The sequence below is a fragment of the Tachysurus vachellii genome, chromosome 1 (genome assembly GCF_030014155.1).
Source record: "Tachysurus vachellii isolate PV-2020 chromosome 1, HZAU_Pvac_v1, whole genome shotgun sequence".
NCBI lineage: Eukaryota > Metazoa > Chordata > Actinopteri > Siluriformes > Bagridae > Tachysurus > Tachysurus vachellii.
In genome coordinates this window covers 24,186,483-24,200,472 of record NC_083460.1, presented here as the reverse complement: position 1 = coordinate 24,200,472, position 13,990 = coordinate 24,186,483, and the positions used below count along the sequence as shown (strand labels likewise).

The 13,990-nt window shown below is 36.9% G+C and overlaps 1 protein-coding gene across 3 annotated transcripts in view; it reads right to left on the bottom strand.

The window, feature by feature from the left end:
- palm1a (paralemmin 1a) overlaps positions 1-13,990 on the bottom strand; it is a 30,717-nt gene continuing 16,727 nt past the window's right edge. The window contains exons 4-9 of one of the 3 annotated variants that reach the window (XM_060878807.1): positions 11,582-11,709; positions 9,833-9,941; positions 8,415-8,436; positions 7,885-7,959; positions 4,831-4,962; positions 1-3,449 (exon numbers count right to left, since the gene is read on the bottom strand). In XM_060878807.1, coding sequence (XP_060734790.1) covers positions 2,893-3,449; positions 4,831-4,962; positions 7,885-7,959; positions 8,415-8,436; positions 9,833-9,941; positions 11,582-11,709 — 1,023 coding nt within the window. In that variant the 3' untranslated portion in view covers positions 1-2,892. The remainder of the gene's footprint in view (positions 3,450-4,830; positions 4,963-7,884; positions 7,960-8,414; positions 8,437-9,832; positions 9,942-11,581; positions 11,710-13,990) is intronic. The other 2 variants (XM_060878791.1, XM_060878800.1) reach the window with 2 other exon arrangements.

Below are 13,990 nucleotides of genomic sequence, written 5' to 3'. Positions count from 1 at the left end.
TATCCTTAAAGCACGTCACATTTTAATATTTCAATTAAAATTCATTCTACAGCACTTTCAAGTCGGTAAGAAAGCAGACCTTCACAGCTGAGAAAGCACACAGAGCCGTGGCAGTGGGAGCACACACACCAATTCCCAGGTGGGGAAAACAAAACAAAACAAAACAAAACCTAAGATGGGTCTGTCCTTCAAGGAAGAAAATGGAGCATTAAAGTAGATGGGTGTTGCTCCAGTGCAGGAAATGACCTCATCTACACTATCACACTTTCACTCCTCATGCTCCTAGACACTATGTTCAATACATCAATCGCATGGACATTATGGATGATATAGGGCAAGACTTCAACTACAGGGAGAGGGAGACATTACCGACTGATGGATACAGATATGAAGATATAATGATCAATATATCTATAAAAAGCATGCATGTGTACAAAGAGAAAACGCCCCAGCAAGGGGCCGCGCAACAAGGCATTCAGGGCCAAGGAAAATCATCTGAACTGGAATGTTAGTACTGACAGACAGTAGAGTGCGCTGCTGAGCAAGTCTGAGGTAAATGATGGTGCTGTGAGTGCCATGTGTGAGTAAGGGTGATGGGAGAAGAAGCCCAGATTAACTGTAGGTTAAGGTTAATTGTTATGGTTAAGGATATTGTCTTACAGTTTTGTATAGCCATATAAGAGCTGTATTCTGAGACACAGACTAATAAGACATCTTACTCTTTCCAAAATAAAATAGTGTAAATATGGTAATGAAATATGTCCCATTGTTAGGGTTAGGGTTAGGGGTTAGGGTTAGATTCATATTAACTACCTTATATGAATCTCAGTGAGCCTTTCTAAACGAGAATTGTGTAGCCACAAGGCACCAAATGAAAATCTTCCCAGAAGAAAAAATAAAGTACTGCCAATGCTATTATACTGAAAGGAGAACACACACATACACACACTCTTACAAATGCACTTACGCACTATTGAGCCACCAGTTTACCTCCCGACTATCATAGTAGCGCCACTGAAAAAGCCCAATGCAGCGTTATACTCCTACCTACATCAAAGTTATCTGATAATGTAACTCACTATTATGTTACAAATAATAAACGAATGAAACAATGCAAAAATTAAGCAATAGAAATAATCCATCAACACACAAAATTTAAAAACAATAATAAGGTAATGAATATTAATACCAATGGCACTTTAAGCGAATGTTATGAGGGCTAGCCGTGCTGTTTCCTAAAACAGAGAAATTTGCTGTGTGATCGTTCGGATTATTTAGCACCACAAGAATCTTTATCTTTAATCAGTTCTCAGAGAACAAACCAGATTTCTTGAACACCATTCAGTGACAAATCTGACATAAATAGCTATCCTGTTTAAAGGGTCACGGCACCACTTTTAAAAACATAATAAAAAAAACTTCTTTTGGAAAAGCAGTCAGTAGACATTTTCCCTTATAACAAAGGATAATGAGATGAGACACTAAATTCATAAGTGGGGCCAGAGATCTGAATCACCACCACCTTTTCTTTCTTTACTATGACACATATCAGAATCGACGCTGAGTATACTGACTTTGTTGGTCCTGACTTGTGAATGTGAGTGTTCTTGCATAGGTTTGGCTCCAGCAAATTAGTTGTGAATTTAAACAAAGTGGATTTTTCTGCCTGAGAGGAGATTGAAGGCAGTGTATTTTGCCATGTTTATGATGCCAATTTGGACTGGCAGCAAAGCCGGTTTGCTTCATAGGCAGCTGTTAACTTGGTTTAAACATTCAAACTAATGATAAAAAAGGTAGTGCCTTTATCAGCCATCTAACCTAAAGAGGCTAAATTAAATTTGATTTTAAATTGCAGTGGAGGCTAACTGAGGAAAATACTGTAGATGTTGAAAAATGTACTTAATGGTTTTGTGTGTGTGTTTTTATTTGTTATACCTTGGTGAATTCTTTAATAAGGGTAATACAGGTATGTTGAATTGATTCTACTGAGATAAAATATCAGACATGACTACGTGTGTGTGCGTGTGGTAATGAATGCTATTAGTACACAATAAAACATCTTGTACTAGTAAATGTGATAAATGTAAGGGTCTCTAATGCATGGCAATGCATGACGAAATACGAAAGCGGTTGAGTGTTCGAACAACAGACACACACACGTACACACACACATCAAGTCAACCGGCCACTAACCATCCCTACCAGTGAAATCCTGTTACACTCACTATCCCAAGAGTAACCTTCAGCCATCATTCTATAGCATGGATCAGTCATAAGGAATTACACAAATGTTTGAGGTGATCAGCCTTCGCACTACCCCTGTGGTCCATCTCACTCTTGACCCCACCCCATTTCCCATTTTTAGGAGAAAGGTAATGCAATAATAAGACCAGAGAGCATTCACACACCATGCTTCTGCAAGAAACAATGCTAGGGTGCTTCATAAAGGAACAGAAAATAAATATATATTAAAAATAAATGATTCATATACTGTATATTATATAGTTACAGAGATATCTGAGTCCTTCTTATGCAAATAAGAAAAGTGAAAAACAAAAAAAGAGTTTGTGTATATTATGCCAATAATAATGATGCGTAAGCTGCTAACCTCTTTGCTGAAGGTATCAGGTCCCACTCGTGTAACAGCTTTTGTCTTAGTTGCACTAAACCAAAGCAGAGGAGGCTAAAGAATATGACAGGAACAACAAAAAATGGAAAAATAAAGTAAATTATAAAACTGGTACAAATGAAGTAAGAAAACAATAGCTTTCTATCAAAAGATACAAGACGTTTTCTCTCCTCTCTTTTTTGTTGGTATTATTTTGTCTGTGAGGTGACATGATGCACCGATCTGAGAAAGAAATGTTACAAGTTTCCTAGTGAAGGAGTGTTTCACATGATAGAACAGCATTTGCAAGGCTGCTTTTCTTTGCTTTTAATATCAGCAGCTCCAGCTTCGGGTTCACCCTCTTCGCCTTTCTCTTCCTGGGCTTTTGCCGGCTCAGCTGGACCTCCGTTTGTTGGTGCCTGCTCCTCCTTCGTTTCGTTCTTGTTTTCTCCATCCTCAATGACTACCAGCTCAGCCTTGACTGTGGTGCTCTCGAGCCCGAGCACCTTCTTTGTCTCGTCCTCATCCTCTACGTCCTGGTAACCCATGAACACCATTGTGACTGGCTTGTCCACACTAGCATCGTTTACCTCAGTCTGGGTCATGGCTGGCGATGGTTTGGCTTCTACGCCAGTGATCTCTTTGACTGGAGTGACCCTGACCTGCTCCATTCCTGCCTCGAGCTTCTCACCTGCCTCCACCATGCGTTGGGGTGTGGCTTTGCTACTGTCGCTCATTGAGGCCTCGTCGGCCTTGTGGATGAGCTCCTCCACTTCGGACGAGCTGAGCTGGTGCACGCCATTGATCAGTGGGCCGTCTGTCCCACGCACCTCGTGCACCACTATAAAGAATGAAATCTCATTAGCAGACTTATTTGTACTTTATTCAAACCATTTACTCTACAAGGCTGTCATAATCATAAACAGATTCACTATAGTATTAAGTACTGTCTTTGAAATGCAGTTAAGGTTGTTTCTTAAAATGTATTACAGACTCTTATTACTCTCGTTAGCATATTTTAAAGATGCAGTTTGTAATTTTTAAAAGTGTTTCTAGACCTCTAATAATTATCTAAATAAAAAAAATACCTTAGAAACATTCTCATTCATTGGGTATGGTTAGTTCCTAACAAGCATCTGGTTTTATTTCTTGTTGTGTTCACTTATTGTTTCTGAGCCAGAAATTAGCTCCATGTACAACAGAAACAAAGTTCTGTCTTGCTAAAATTTTTCTTTAAAAGCAACTGACAAGGAAATCCTTGTTTCAAAAGAACGAATAGGTCAGTGTGGGAGGACCCGGAAGGCTTGTCAATGTGTTTTCCCTGCACTTGTATTTGTAGCCAGAAGAGGACTGTCAATATGACAAACTGCTCCTTTAATTCAATAGTGACCAGTGACAGAATCAAAAAGGGTGTGAATATAGTTATGACAGCCTTATTGTACAGAGACTTAGCAAAGAGATCAAGGACCACCAGGGGAGAATTGTGAAGTAAAAGTGTGGTAAAAGAAAACTTCACATCACTTGCTGGCTAGGACTCGTTCAGAGCCTCACAAGCTTAGCGTACCATGAGTAAAGCCAGCAAAGCAGAACAAACTAGCTAGATAAGATAGAACTAATTAGCATTAGCTGTCAGAAGCTGTTAGTAAATTTTGACTGAGGTGGAAGTGCTTGAAAACAAACAGATTAGTATCTGAAACATTTTGTTTCACAAAAACAAATCTGTTTATCTTATATATAAAAAAAAGAAAAAGAACGCTTAAGCTAATTGAGACAAATCACTGAAAAATGCTAAGGGAGGTAGCTACAAGCACAAATTACTTAAAATAAATAAATAAGCAGAGTGAAGGGGAACGTCATGCCTTTAAAATAGCGACTAGTGAGTTCAGTACCAGAAGCAAAGTAAAGGTTTTAGAGAAATTGGGATTAAAATAACCAGAAATCTCAACAGTTACAGTAAGCCATGCTAAGCTGACAAAAACTTTACGAGAAGCTGCTAAACAGGTTACTTTGGACTGATTTCTGATTATTCTAATAGGATTATACTCATTTTGTCTTTGTCTCGATTCCTCTAAACCAACTACCAATCCTTTTTCAAATGTTTGTGTATCAAGTACATAAATAGAAGAAGCTGAATTCTTATAGTGAACTTCTCGTAAAGCAGTCTTGTATCTCCAACAGCTTTACAGCTGTTATATCTATCTATATATTCCTAAACCAGTCACCTTTCTGTTTATCCTCATACACTTTGACTCCCTGGTGAGAGAGATCTTTGGGCAGTAGTGTGTTGGTGGACAAGACTTTGGTCTCGCCTGTGACCAGGTCCTTCTCAACTGTGATCTCTACGGAGTACATCGCTGGGCGTTCAACAAGAGGAGAGATTAACATCCTGCCATGGTATGCTCTTGCTCTCCCATAAACATTACTCCTTCACTCACTGACCTTTACATTTCTTCTTTATTTATAAATTTATTAGCAGAAATGACATTTCTATTAGTATAAATCTACAATTATGTAATTTGGACCATCTGAGCCAATTGCCTTGTTCGCCTCCTAGATCCGTGCGTAGCAGCATTTATTTTAAACAGTACTGAATTATTGTATATATTATGCAGTGATGGCTAATTATGGAATTAGAAATAGAGGCTATAATCCGATATCTATCTCAAGATCTGATTCGAATGTACAGTCTGGGCTTGAAAGAAATCAGCCTCAGACACTACTTTAGAACATTTATATTTTTGTTCTGACCATTGGTGGTGCTGTTGTGCTTGGTTTAAGAGAATCAGCTCAATTAAAACAATTAAAACAATTGTTAAGAGCAAATAATCAGCTACATGTTGCACCGGATAAGTTTGATTATAACTCAAGGTGAAAAGTCAATCCGAAACCATATGTTGATAGTAGTATGTTTAATTAATTTAAGTCATTTGTTGCGCAGTGTGTCACCGAAGAAAACCAATCCGAAACATAACAATCACATCTTTGATATATCACATACTGTATATAATCACAAATCACAGGGAAGCACTTAATGTCTATCTTTTTGTAGCAATATATTTACCATAACTTAATTAGCGACATCAATAGCATCATGTTTTACACTCTTCTATTTTATACTCATTTACATTTTTAACAGCTTTTAAGTAATGAACCATAGCGATGAAAAAAAAACACATTTGCACACATAATCTGCATTTGAAGATATTAATGTATGAATAAAATGGATTTTATACCGCGTTTTCTTATATCAAGACTTGTCAAAATTGGTTGATATAAAAATAGCCAATATGTGGTCTTATAATATTTCCTGTGCATGTGTAACAAAGTGTATTTCTTCTCTTTTACAATGTACATGGCAGAATTGTTCATTTTAATTTACACAGTAGCTTTATTTATGATTAAACTGGCATTGGTGTAAGTTTTCTATTCTAAATTGAGACTGTGTACACTATACAGTTCAAAGTATGTGGACAGCTAATCATCGCAGCCATATATGAACTTCCCATCCCTGATTTATTCCCCTTTCACAGTTATAATAAGCTTCGCTCTTCTGGAAAGGCTAGAAGATTTTGGAGCGTGTCTGTGAGGATTATTGATCATTAGACTGAAAGAGCATTAGTGAGATCAGACAGTGATTGTCAGAGGGAAGAGGTCTGGGGTACAGTCGGTGTTTCAGTTCAGTGCTCTGACAAGTCAGGGCTCTGTGCAGAACATTTGAGTTCTTCCAGTTCAAACTTAACTTCATTAAACTTGATTTGTGCATAGGGGCTGAAACAGGTTTGGACTTCATAGATCCAAAAAGGGAAATTGTAATGCTACAGTATATAAATGTATTCCATACTATTGTACGCTTCCAATTTTGTAGCAATAATCTTTGGAAAAGAGCCTTGTATGATGGTGATGGTCAGATGTCCACATACTTTTGGCCATATAGTGTATGTCCAAAATGGTGACAGCTAAGTTTTTAATAGATTTTATACTTCAACATTGTGATAATTTACAGAACATGGTGCGACAGGCTGCTGACTCTCGATGCCAAAACACCTTAGCCTTTAACATTCATACAGTAGGGATCAAAATAGTTTTTAAATATCATCAAATAGAATTTATGAATTCACTTAGTGAAGAAGAAAATTTGGATCATACTAACTGGGTTTGGGAAACAAAATTTGTCACAACCTCATTAGTTCAAGATTACTGAGGAAATTAAAAAAAAAATCCTGGTAGTGTACTCTTGAGTACTTGGGGGTTCACAGCAATATGACTATTTTGCAGCCCGTAATTATGGCCTTAAGAGCTGTTGATGGCCCGTATTTTGTTAAGTATTGTATTCAGCCTCTGCTGGCTGCCATGACAACAGCAGCACCAAGATAACCTTTTCATAGGAGTTTGGCTGCCATGGCAACCTCAAATTTTGTGAAACAATGCATTTTCTAATAAGACATTCTGCAGTTCTTCTCAGGTTTACACTAAATAACAGACATGCAGACAAACACTGAGAAAAGTCAGTATTCCATGTTAGAAGACACAACATAATATTAAACAAAATAAAGGTGATGAGAAGCTATAAACTGGAGGTCTGAAACAATTAAGCAGTGAAAGTAGATAAAAAGTTTTACAAATCATTGTATATACACAGATCAGCCAACTTCGAGAACTGACTGTTCACTTTCTGCTTAATACATATAATAATGCATAATATCTTCTTTTTCTTCCTCTTCTTCTGTTATAGCTTGTTATTATCAGTTTATGTGCAATGCTTCTAAATACATTCTTATTCATATACAGTGTATATACACGCTTTATGATGTCAAAAATAAGCAGTCTTAGTGCACAATTATTTCTATTTTTAATAAAGACTCTAATATGGACATGATTTCTTTTTGGACCTGAGCTTCACTTCATGCCTTTTCAAGAACATCTTAAAAAAGTCTGAAAGAAAAATCGCTACTATTTAGAGACAGACAGGCTCTGCTGTGAGAGCTATAAGGAATAAATCAGTATTCCTCATTTCTCAGGGTATTTCACCACTCCTCTCCAGGCAACAGTATCACAGACAATGCAAATGTTTGATTAATGAGTAAGACAAGGCCTCAGGATATGAGAAAGTTTACAAAGGAGGCCATTCCTACAAAACATTTTAAGCTGTGTCTGGTCTAAACGACATCTTACCTTTTTTTTTTGTTTTAACAAAAAGCTAAATTAAACATAAAGCTGAAGCTGGAGATATGATTGAGGTTTAATGTCTAGATGAGCTACGCTGGTCAGGCACTCACCTGCTCTCATCATGTCAGAGTCACCCCTGGATTTCTCCAGTCGAGGGCTGACGTGAACTTTGATCTCTCTGACCTCTAATGACGGTCATGAAAGAAGGATATGAGGAGCAAAGGAGGACAGAGTGATAACAAGTAGACGTAGGAAGACAGAGAAACAGATGCTGAAGGAGTGTGATGACTGAAGAAGGCATTTCTTCTGAAGAAGAGCCTCAAAGATTTCATCTCTGACTCGACTGAACAAAAGCCAAACAACTGTCTGCCAACTCATTCATTAGCTACTGTTATGGTCTCCTGGCTGAAGAGGTGAATTTTTATTTCTAGGATTTACATTTTATAAAAAAGTAAAAGATGCAAATTTTCCGTAAAATTGAGGACACTTTTGCTTAGACACCACAATGTTTCGGCAAAAAATTTTAATAAACATATCTGTGATTATTTCTAATAATTCTAACGTGTTATATTCTGTGCCATGAATGTAGTGCTTTTTGATACTCTGTATACTTCTACACACATAGACAAAAAGAAATTACCTTTAACAGAGTCTCCTGTGACCTGAGAAAGACAGACAGAGAGACAGTTGAGAGTTATTTCAATTTTAACTGATTTTTATAGAATCAAACAGTGACATGGTTAAACAGTTTGATTTATTAGCAGAGATCTGCTTGTGCTTTAGCTCTCATGAGCTGTAGCAATCAAGCAAATCTACTTAAAAGCTAAAGGACTCAGTTGCGTGACAGCCTAGTGTGCGGGACAATTTATTAATCTAATCAAGTTCTAATCTACTGATAAATATCAGTAGACTTTGTCCACTTCCGCATACATATAGTATTTCCAGTAACGGCTGATATTAGATGTGAGGGCTAAAATGTATTAGTGAAAATGAAAGGGTTAATAAGATATACTAAGAGAATAAAATGTTTGAACAACAATAGTATCAGGCTGCAATATAACAAAATAAAAAAAAATTAAAGGGGGTCTGAATACTTTCCGAATCCACTGTACATGAGCACATAAAGATGGTTCCTCAGAAAGAGAAGACTAGTTGTAGTGAGAATTACAATCCCATCCAATGGACCAAGCAACCAAGAGGTATAGCAATGCATGATGGAAACATAGCATGTTATTTTTTTGTATTTTGTTAGCTAATGTCACGCAACATGAATCACAACGTAGACACACCTCTTCATTTAAAAACAATTTCTTACTTAATTTAAGTTAGAAATTAAAACAACTACAGATAAAAGATTTTTTGTCATTGCAAAAATTTTTGCCTTTGCAAAAAAATAACATTACAGTAATCACTTTTTTAATCTTTTATGCCAGCCGCCCCGTACATTTCATATATTACGTGATTAGAAAACTGGGCAAGCCTTTAAAAAAGAAGAAGAAGAAGAAGAGGAGGAAGAAGAAGAGGAATATGGTCAATGTCTCAGTGGCATATCTGATTACACATCTGCTTTTGGTCCCTAATTAATGATGATTAAAAAGCTGTACAGAGAATCTGCTCAGAAGATGAACACACCTCTGGAGACAAAAAAAAAAAAACATCTGATATACTGATGTAGTTTCTACTGATGGGGAAGTGGATATTGATCAGCACAGGAAGGTACCATCAGAGCCATGATTACAGCAAACATTCCTCTTTTCTGCTGCATTCCAAATTCCTTATTAAAGGCTTAACTGTTACAGCAGGGAAGATTTATCTCGAATAATTTCCTACCAATTACTGCCACCTTGTGCATTGCACAACTTCTTCCCCTGTGATAAATTTAAATTAAAAGGAGGTGCATTAGAGGATATAATTTGGAAATAATGGACTTATCGATTTACAGAGTCATTATGGATAATAAATGTAAACTGAGCCTTTAGGTCTTCAAAACTACCCCTAAATCTGTCTGTAATGGTCCTTTTGTGTGTTTTACTTTAACTGTGAAGACATAAGGCTCACCATGTTCTCATCAGGCTTGGTTTCCTCTTGCTGGTCTGCATCAGACAGGTTTTCTTTGGTGGAGGTTGCAGACACACCCTTCTCCAACTCCTCCAGTTCCTGTTCCAGACTAGAGCAGGAACACAGAGTATAGGGTATGCAAGTATAACAGATCTGATACCTGTTTCTTATAGTCTGTCTTGATATACAGTACAGGGTGCACAAGGATTTAAACCCAAAACACACTACAAACATGCTATATGTAAAGCTGCTTTTGTCATGAAAAGATATGATGATACAGATGTAGGTGCAGAATTAGATTGTGCTCATTGCAGTGAGAATAAACCAAACAGCAATGTTCAAGTCATGAACAAAGGGAAAGCAAACTCGGCGTCAACAAAATCTTGAGAATATGACCCTGTAACACAGGAACGTTTATGAGTGAAAATTTTCACAAGTAAGGGTGAGTTGGTTACATACTGGGGCTGATGGGAACTGTCATTAGACAAGCGTAACCATGACAGGTCAATGGTTGAGGTTCCTAATGGTTGAGGTCATGACAGGTTAGCATTACAGTATGACATGACAGAATTTCTGTGACTCCCAGAGAAATCAGTTAGAAGTTGTCTGCTGTGCCGATGTCAGAGATGAAAATTGCTAGCTCAGTTAGTAAGACTTTTTTTAACCTGCTCAAGTCTGAGATATGGTATGTACAATGTCATACATTAATGAGAAATTGAACACAGATGCAAAATGTGGAGTCTATGTTCAGGAATCCAGTACAGCTTAAATGATGCAGGTGAACAGTGAGCTCGGTAAGATAAAGGTCTGTAAGATAATGAGAACAACTGCATTGATTAGCTTTTCCTGAGCAGAGTCTACAGAGCTGTTCAGACTACAGGATTAAAGAGCTGCTTCATCAGTCTCTTTAGGTAGAGATGAAAGCAAGATCTAATCCCCACTGGTGCCACTATCAACATACAGTTTAACTGCATTGTAGATAATACAGGATATTTAAGGATCATTTTTTAATTGAATCATAAAATAATTATTTTATACTTATTATATTTAAGAGTTGTGAGTCAGACAGTTTGGAGTTCTGCAGGTTGGAGTACTGTGGAGATCATCAACATAGTGGATGAATGGCATTTTAAAAAGTTCACACTTACAGATAATTCGATTTTTACACAGACAATGATTTGATTTTTAAAACAATGTTAATATGATTCCTTTAAAGCTCCGATGTTCAAACTGCTCCGTAATGTCCGTGTCAGCCCTCTAGCATTACGTTTCATTTTGTGCCAGACTGGAGCCATAGCCCTACTCTGAGATCCTAGATGGCATAGTATTAGAGGATTAATTTAATTTGGACTAGAGAGAATTATACTCATCTGCCTGCCAGTGAAAAGAATGATGCCACTCATTCACTATCATCAGCAAAATGAGACAAATTGGCTAAGCAGGAGATGGTTAAGCCTGAGCCCACCAATTCTAGAAGGACTTGTATGTAGTAAAAAAAATGGTTAGTTATACAGACGTTAAAGATTTCTGAAATTGCCTTTTCTTCTAGTTAGTTTTTTTGGTGGATTACAGACTATCATTAAAAAAATGCATACCGCCACCTACAATATTGTAGTGTGTAAAATCATGGCTTCCTTGATCTCTAGTTATATTCTCCTGGTGAAACCAGTTTCATGTAGAAATTTAAAAAACAACTAATGTTATTTTCTTTTAATCCAGCATTTTCTTCATTTTAATATTTCATATTACCTCAGAATAGCCTCCTCAAGTCCTTTAGTTTTGGCCTCATCTTCTTGAAGCTGTTTTTTTGCTTCGTCTTCTTCCGAGCCAGCAGAGGGAGCTCCATCTAGCAGCCATCTCTCTCTCAATGCTTTTGACTAAGAAAAGAAATTGAAATAAAATTATTCAACACTCGATTTATATTATATTTTAAGGAGCAAGGTCACAAAATGGAGTCCCATTTTGCGATTGCATTTAACCTTTGATAAAATACTTTAAAATGCAGTCAACAGTTTTGTTAACTGCTGGGATAGATAGATAGATAGATAGATAGATAGATAGATAGATAGATAGATAGATAGATAGATAGATAGATAGATAGATAGATAGATAGATAGATAGATAGATAGATAGATAGATAGATAGATAGATAGATAGATAGATAGATAGATAGATAGATAGATAGATAGATAGATAGATAGATAGATAGATAGATAGATGCCATATCTACCACAAACCTGAATAGAAGGAACTAAAATAAAACACTTAACATAAACAGTATATTACTCTTCTATATGTTAAACAATATTTGACATACAGTAATATTTAACATGAGAAAGGTTCTAGGACACCGCAAATCGCTTTCAGCTGCTTTTATACCTTCTTAAACCTTCTACTTACATTCAAGTCTGATGTCTGATTAATACATCTGATGCTTTTTGCATATTCATTATTCATTGTTTATAGATTTATGAGGTGGGTTTTTTTTTTTTAAACTGTAGGTTAATCTACTTTCGATCAAGTAGTCAGGGCTCGACACTTGATACACAACAGGCTAGTTGGCTAGATGTAAAAAAGTGTTTACACTGTATTTCTGAATCCCAATTCACCTACTATCTGTCCTAAATAGTATCCAATATTAGAATTAGCCCTAAACTGTAATATGTTGAAATGGGTATGGGTTGAAATGGGTATCCCTAAAGTACCAATAGTATAGTCTACTATTTCTGGTAGAATTTTAAAGAATTGGGACACAGCATGGATTTTCAGCATGGAGCAATTTTTTGCTATTTCAAACAAAAATCGCACATTATTGATATTAAAAATTTATCGGTTAATTAACCTCTCTGAGTATTCCCATTTACTACAATGGTTTAGCAATCTTAGCAAAAAGATAACAGAATAGCAATAATTATGCAAAACTTAGTTTGATAGTAGGGTGAAATGTACACAAAATATGCTACTAAACATAATAACTTCATTATTATCTCTCTTTATGTCACACAAACCCTGACTGCAGTGTTTTTTTATGTACTGGTCATCATATAATTAACCACAGAAAATATTAACCACATTATAAAACAGTCTGCTATAGACTTCAGCCAAGACATCATTTCTGGATTGTCTCATACAGTGTGACAAAGTTAAATTCTTGCTGGGGTTGTATTTAGAAAAAGCTTGTACTGTATTATGATTTTACCACAAAGGTCACCGCTGTGAATCTGTTTCTCATTGATCACACACATTCCATTCATTTTTCTTTTACCCTGCCCCCATCCTTATCCTGAGTACTTTTCAAAACAAGGTTACGCCCGTGCTCGCCTGCCTCATTTGGTTTCCTTGGTTCGCAAGGGTTCAAAAAAGGCAAAAAAAGCTTGCAGTCAATTAGCCTGTCATGAACGGAGGGAAGCTAATGCATCCTCCTGCCATGAGAAAGAGCCATTAAGATGTGCTGATGCCAGCTGAGCCCCAGTTCTCTGAACCCACAGTCGATCCTCTGAGAGGGTTATGCTGGACACAGGGTGTGGCATTCAGTCTGCTCTTAGCTAAGCCTGTTGGCGGTATACGATCGAAAAAACACCTGATCAAGGTTGTGCTGATTTCATCCATCATGGTCAGAATGTACAAAATGGACACTCTGCAGCAGCCATAGGAGGCACTGTGGGTTTGTTTCTCAGTTAATTAGCAGACATTTGAGCCACTGTTGCTTCAGAATCAGCTGACTAGTGAAAAAACAGACAGGAAATGGCCATTCATTTGAGAATAATGCAACAGACAGGACTGATCTGACATTCAGTACTGGGCTTGCTTCCATCTCCAGTTCCAGTAATCCAGAGATTGGCACAAGTGAAAAATTCACAACTACTCTGCTTTTACAACTGAATTTGAGGGACCTAGTTTTGTAATTCAAACTGCAAATCAATAACTTTCCACATGATACTGGCGCAATAGAAAATCGTTTATAATGAGCACAGTAGTACTAAAGGCCAACTTGTGAGGCCAGAATTTTGCAACACTACTTTTCCCAACCGTTTTGTGGCTGAAAATAATGTCCGAGCTAATACTAAAGCTGTCACATAAAGACAAAGGAAACTTTCAAGGAAGCAAAGGAAGACAAAGGAAGCATGTAGAACAAAACACTTTGCCATATCAGCCTGT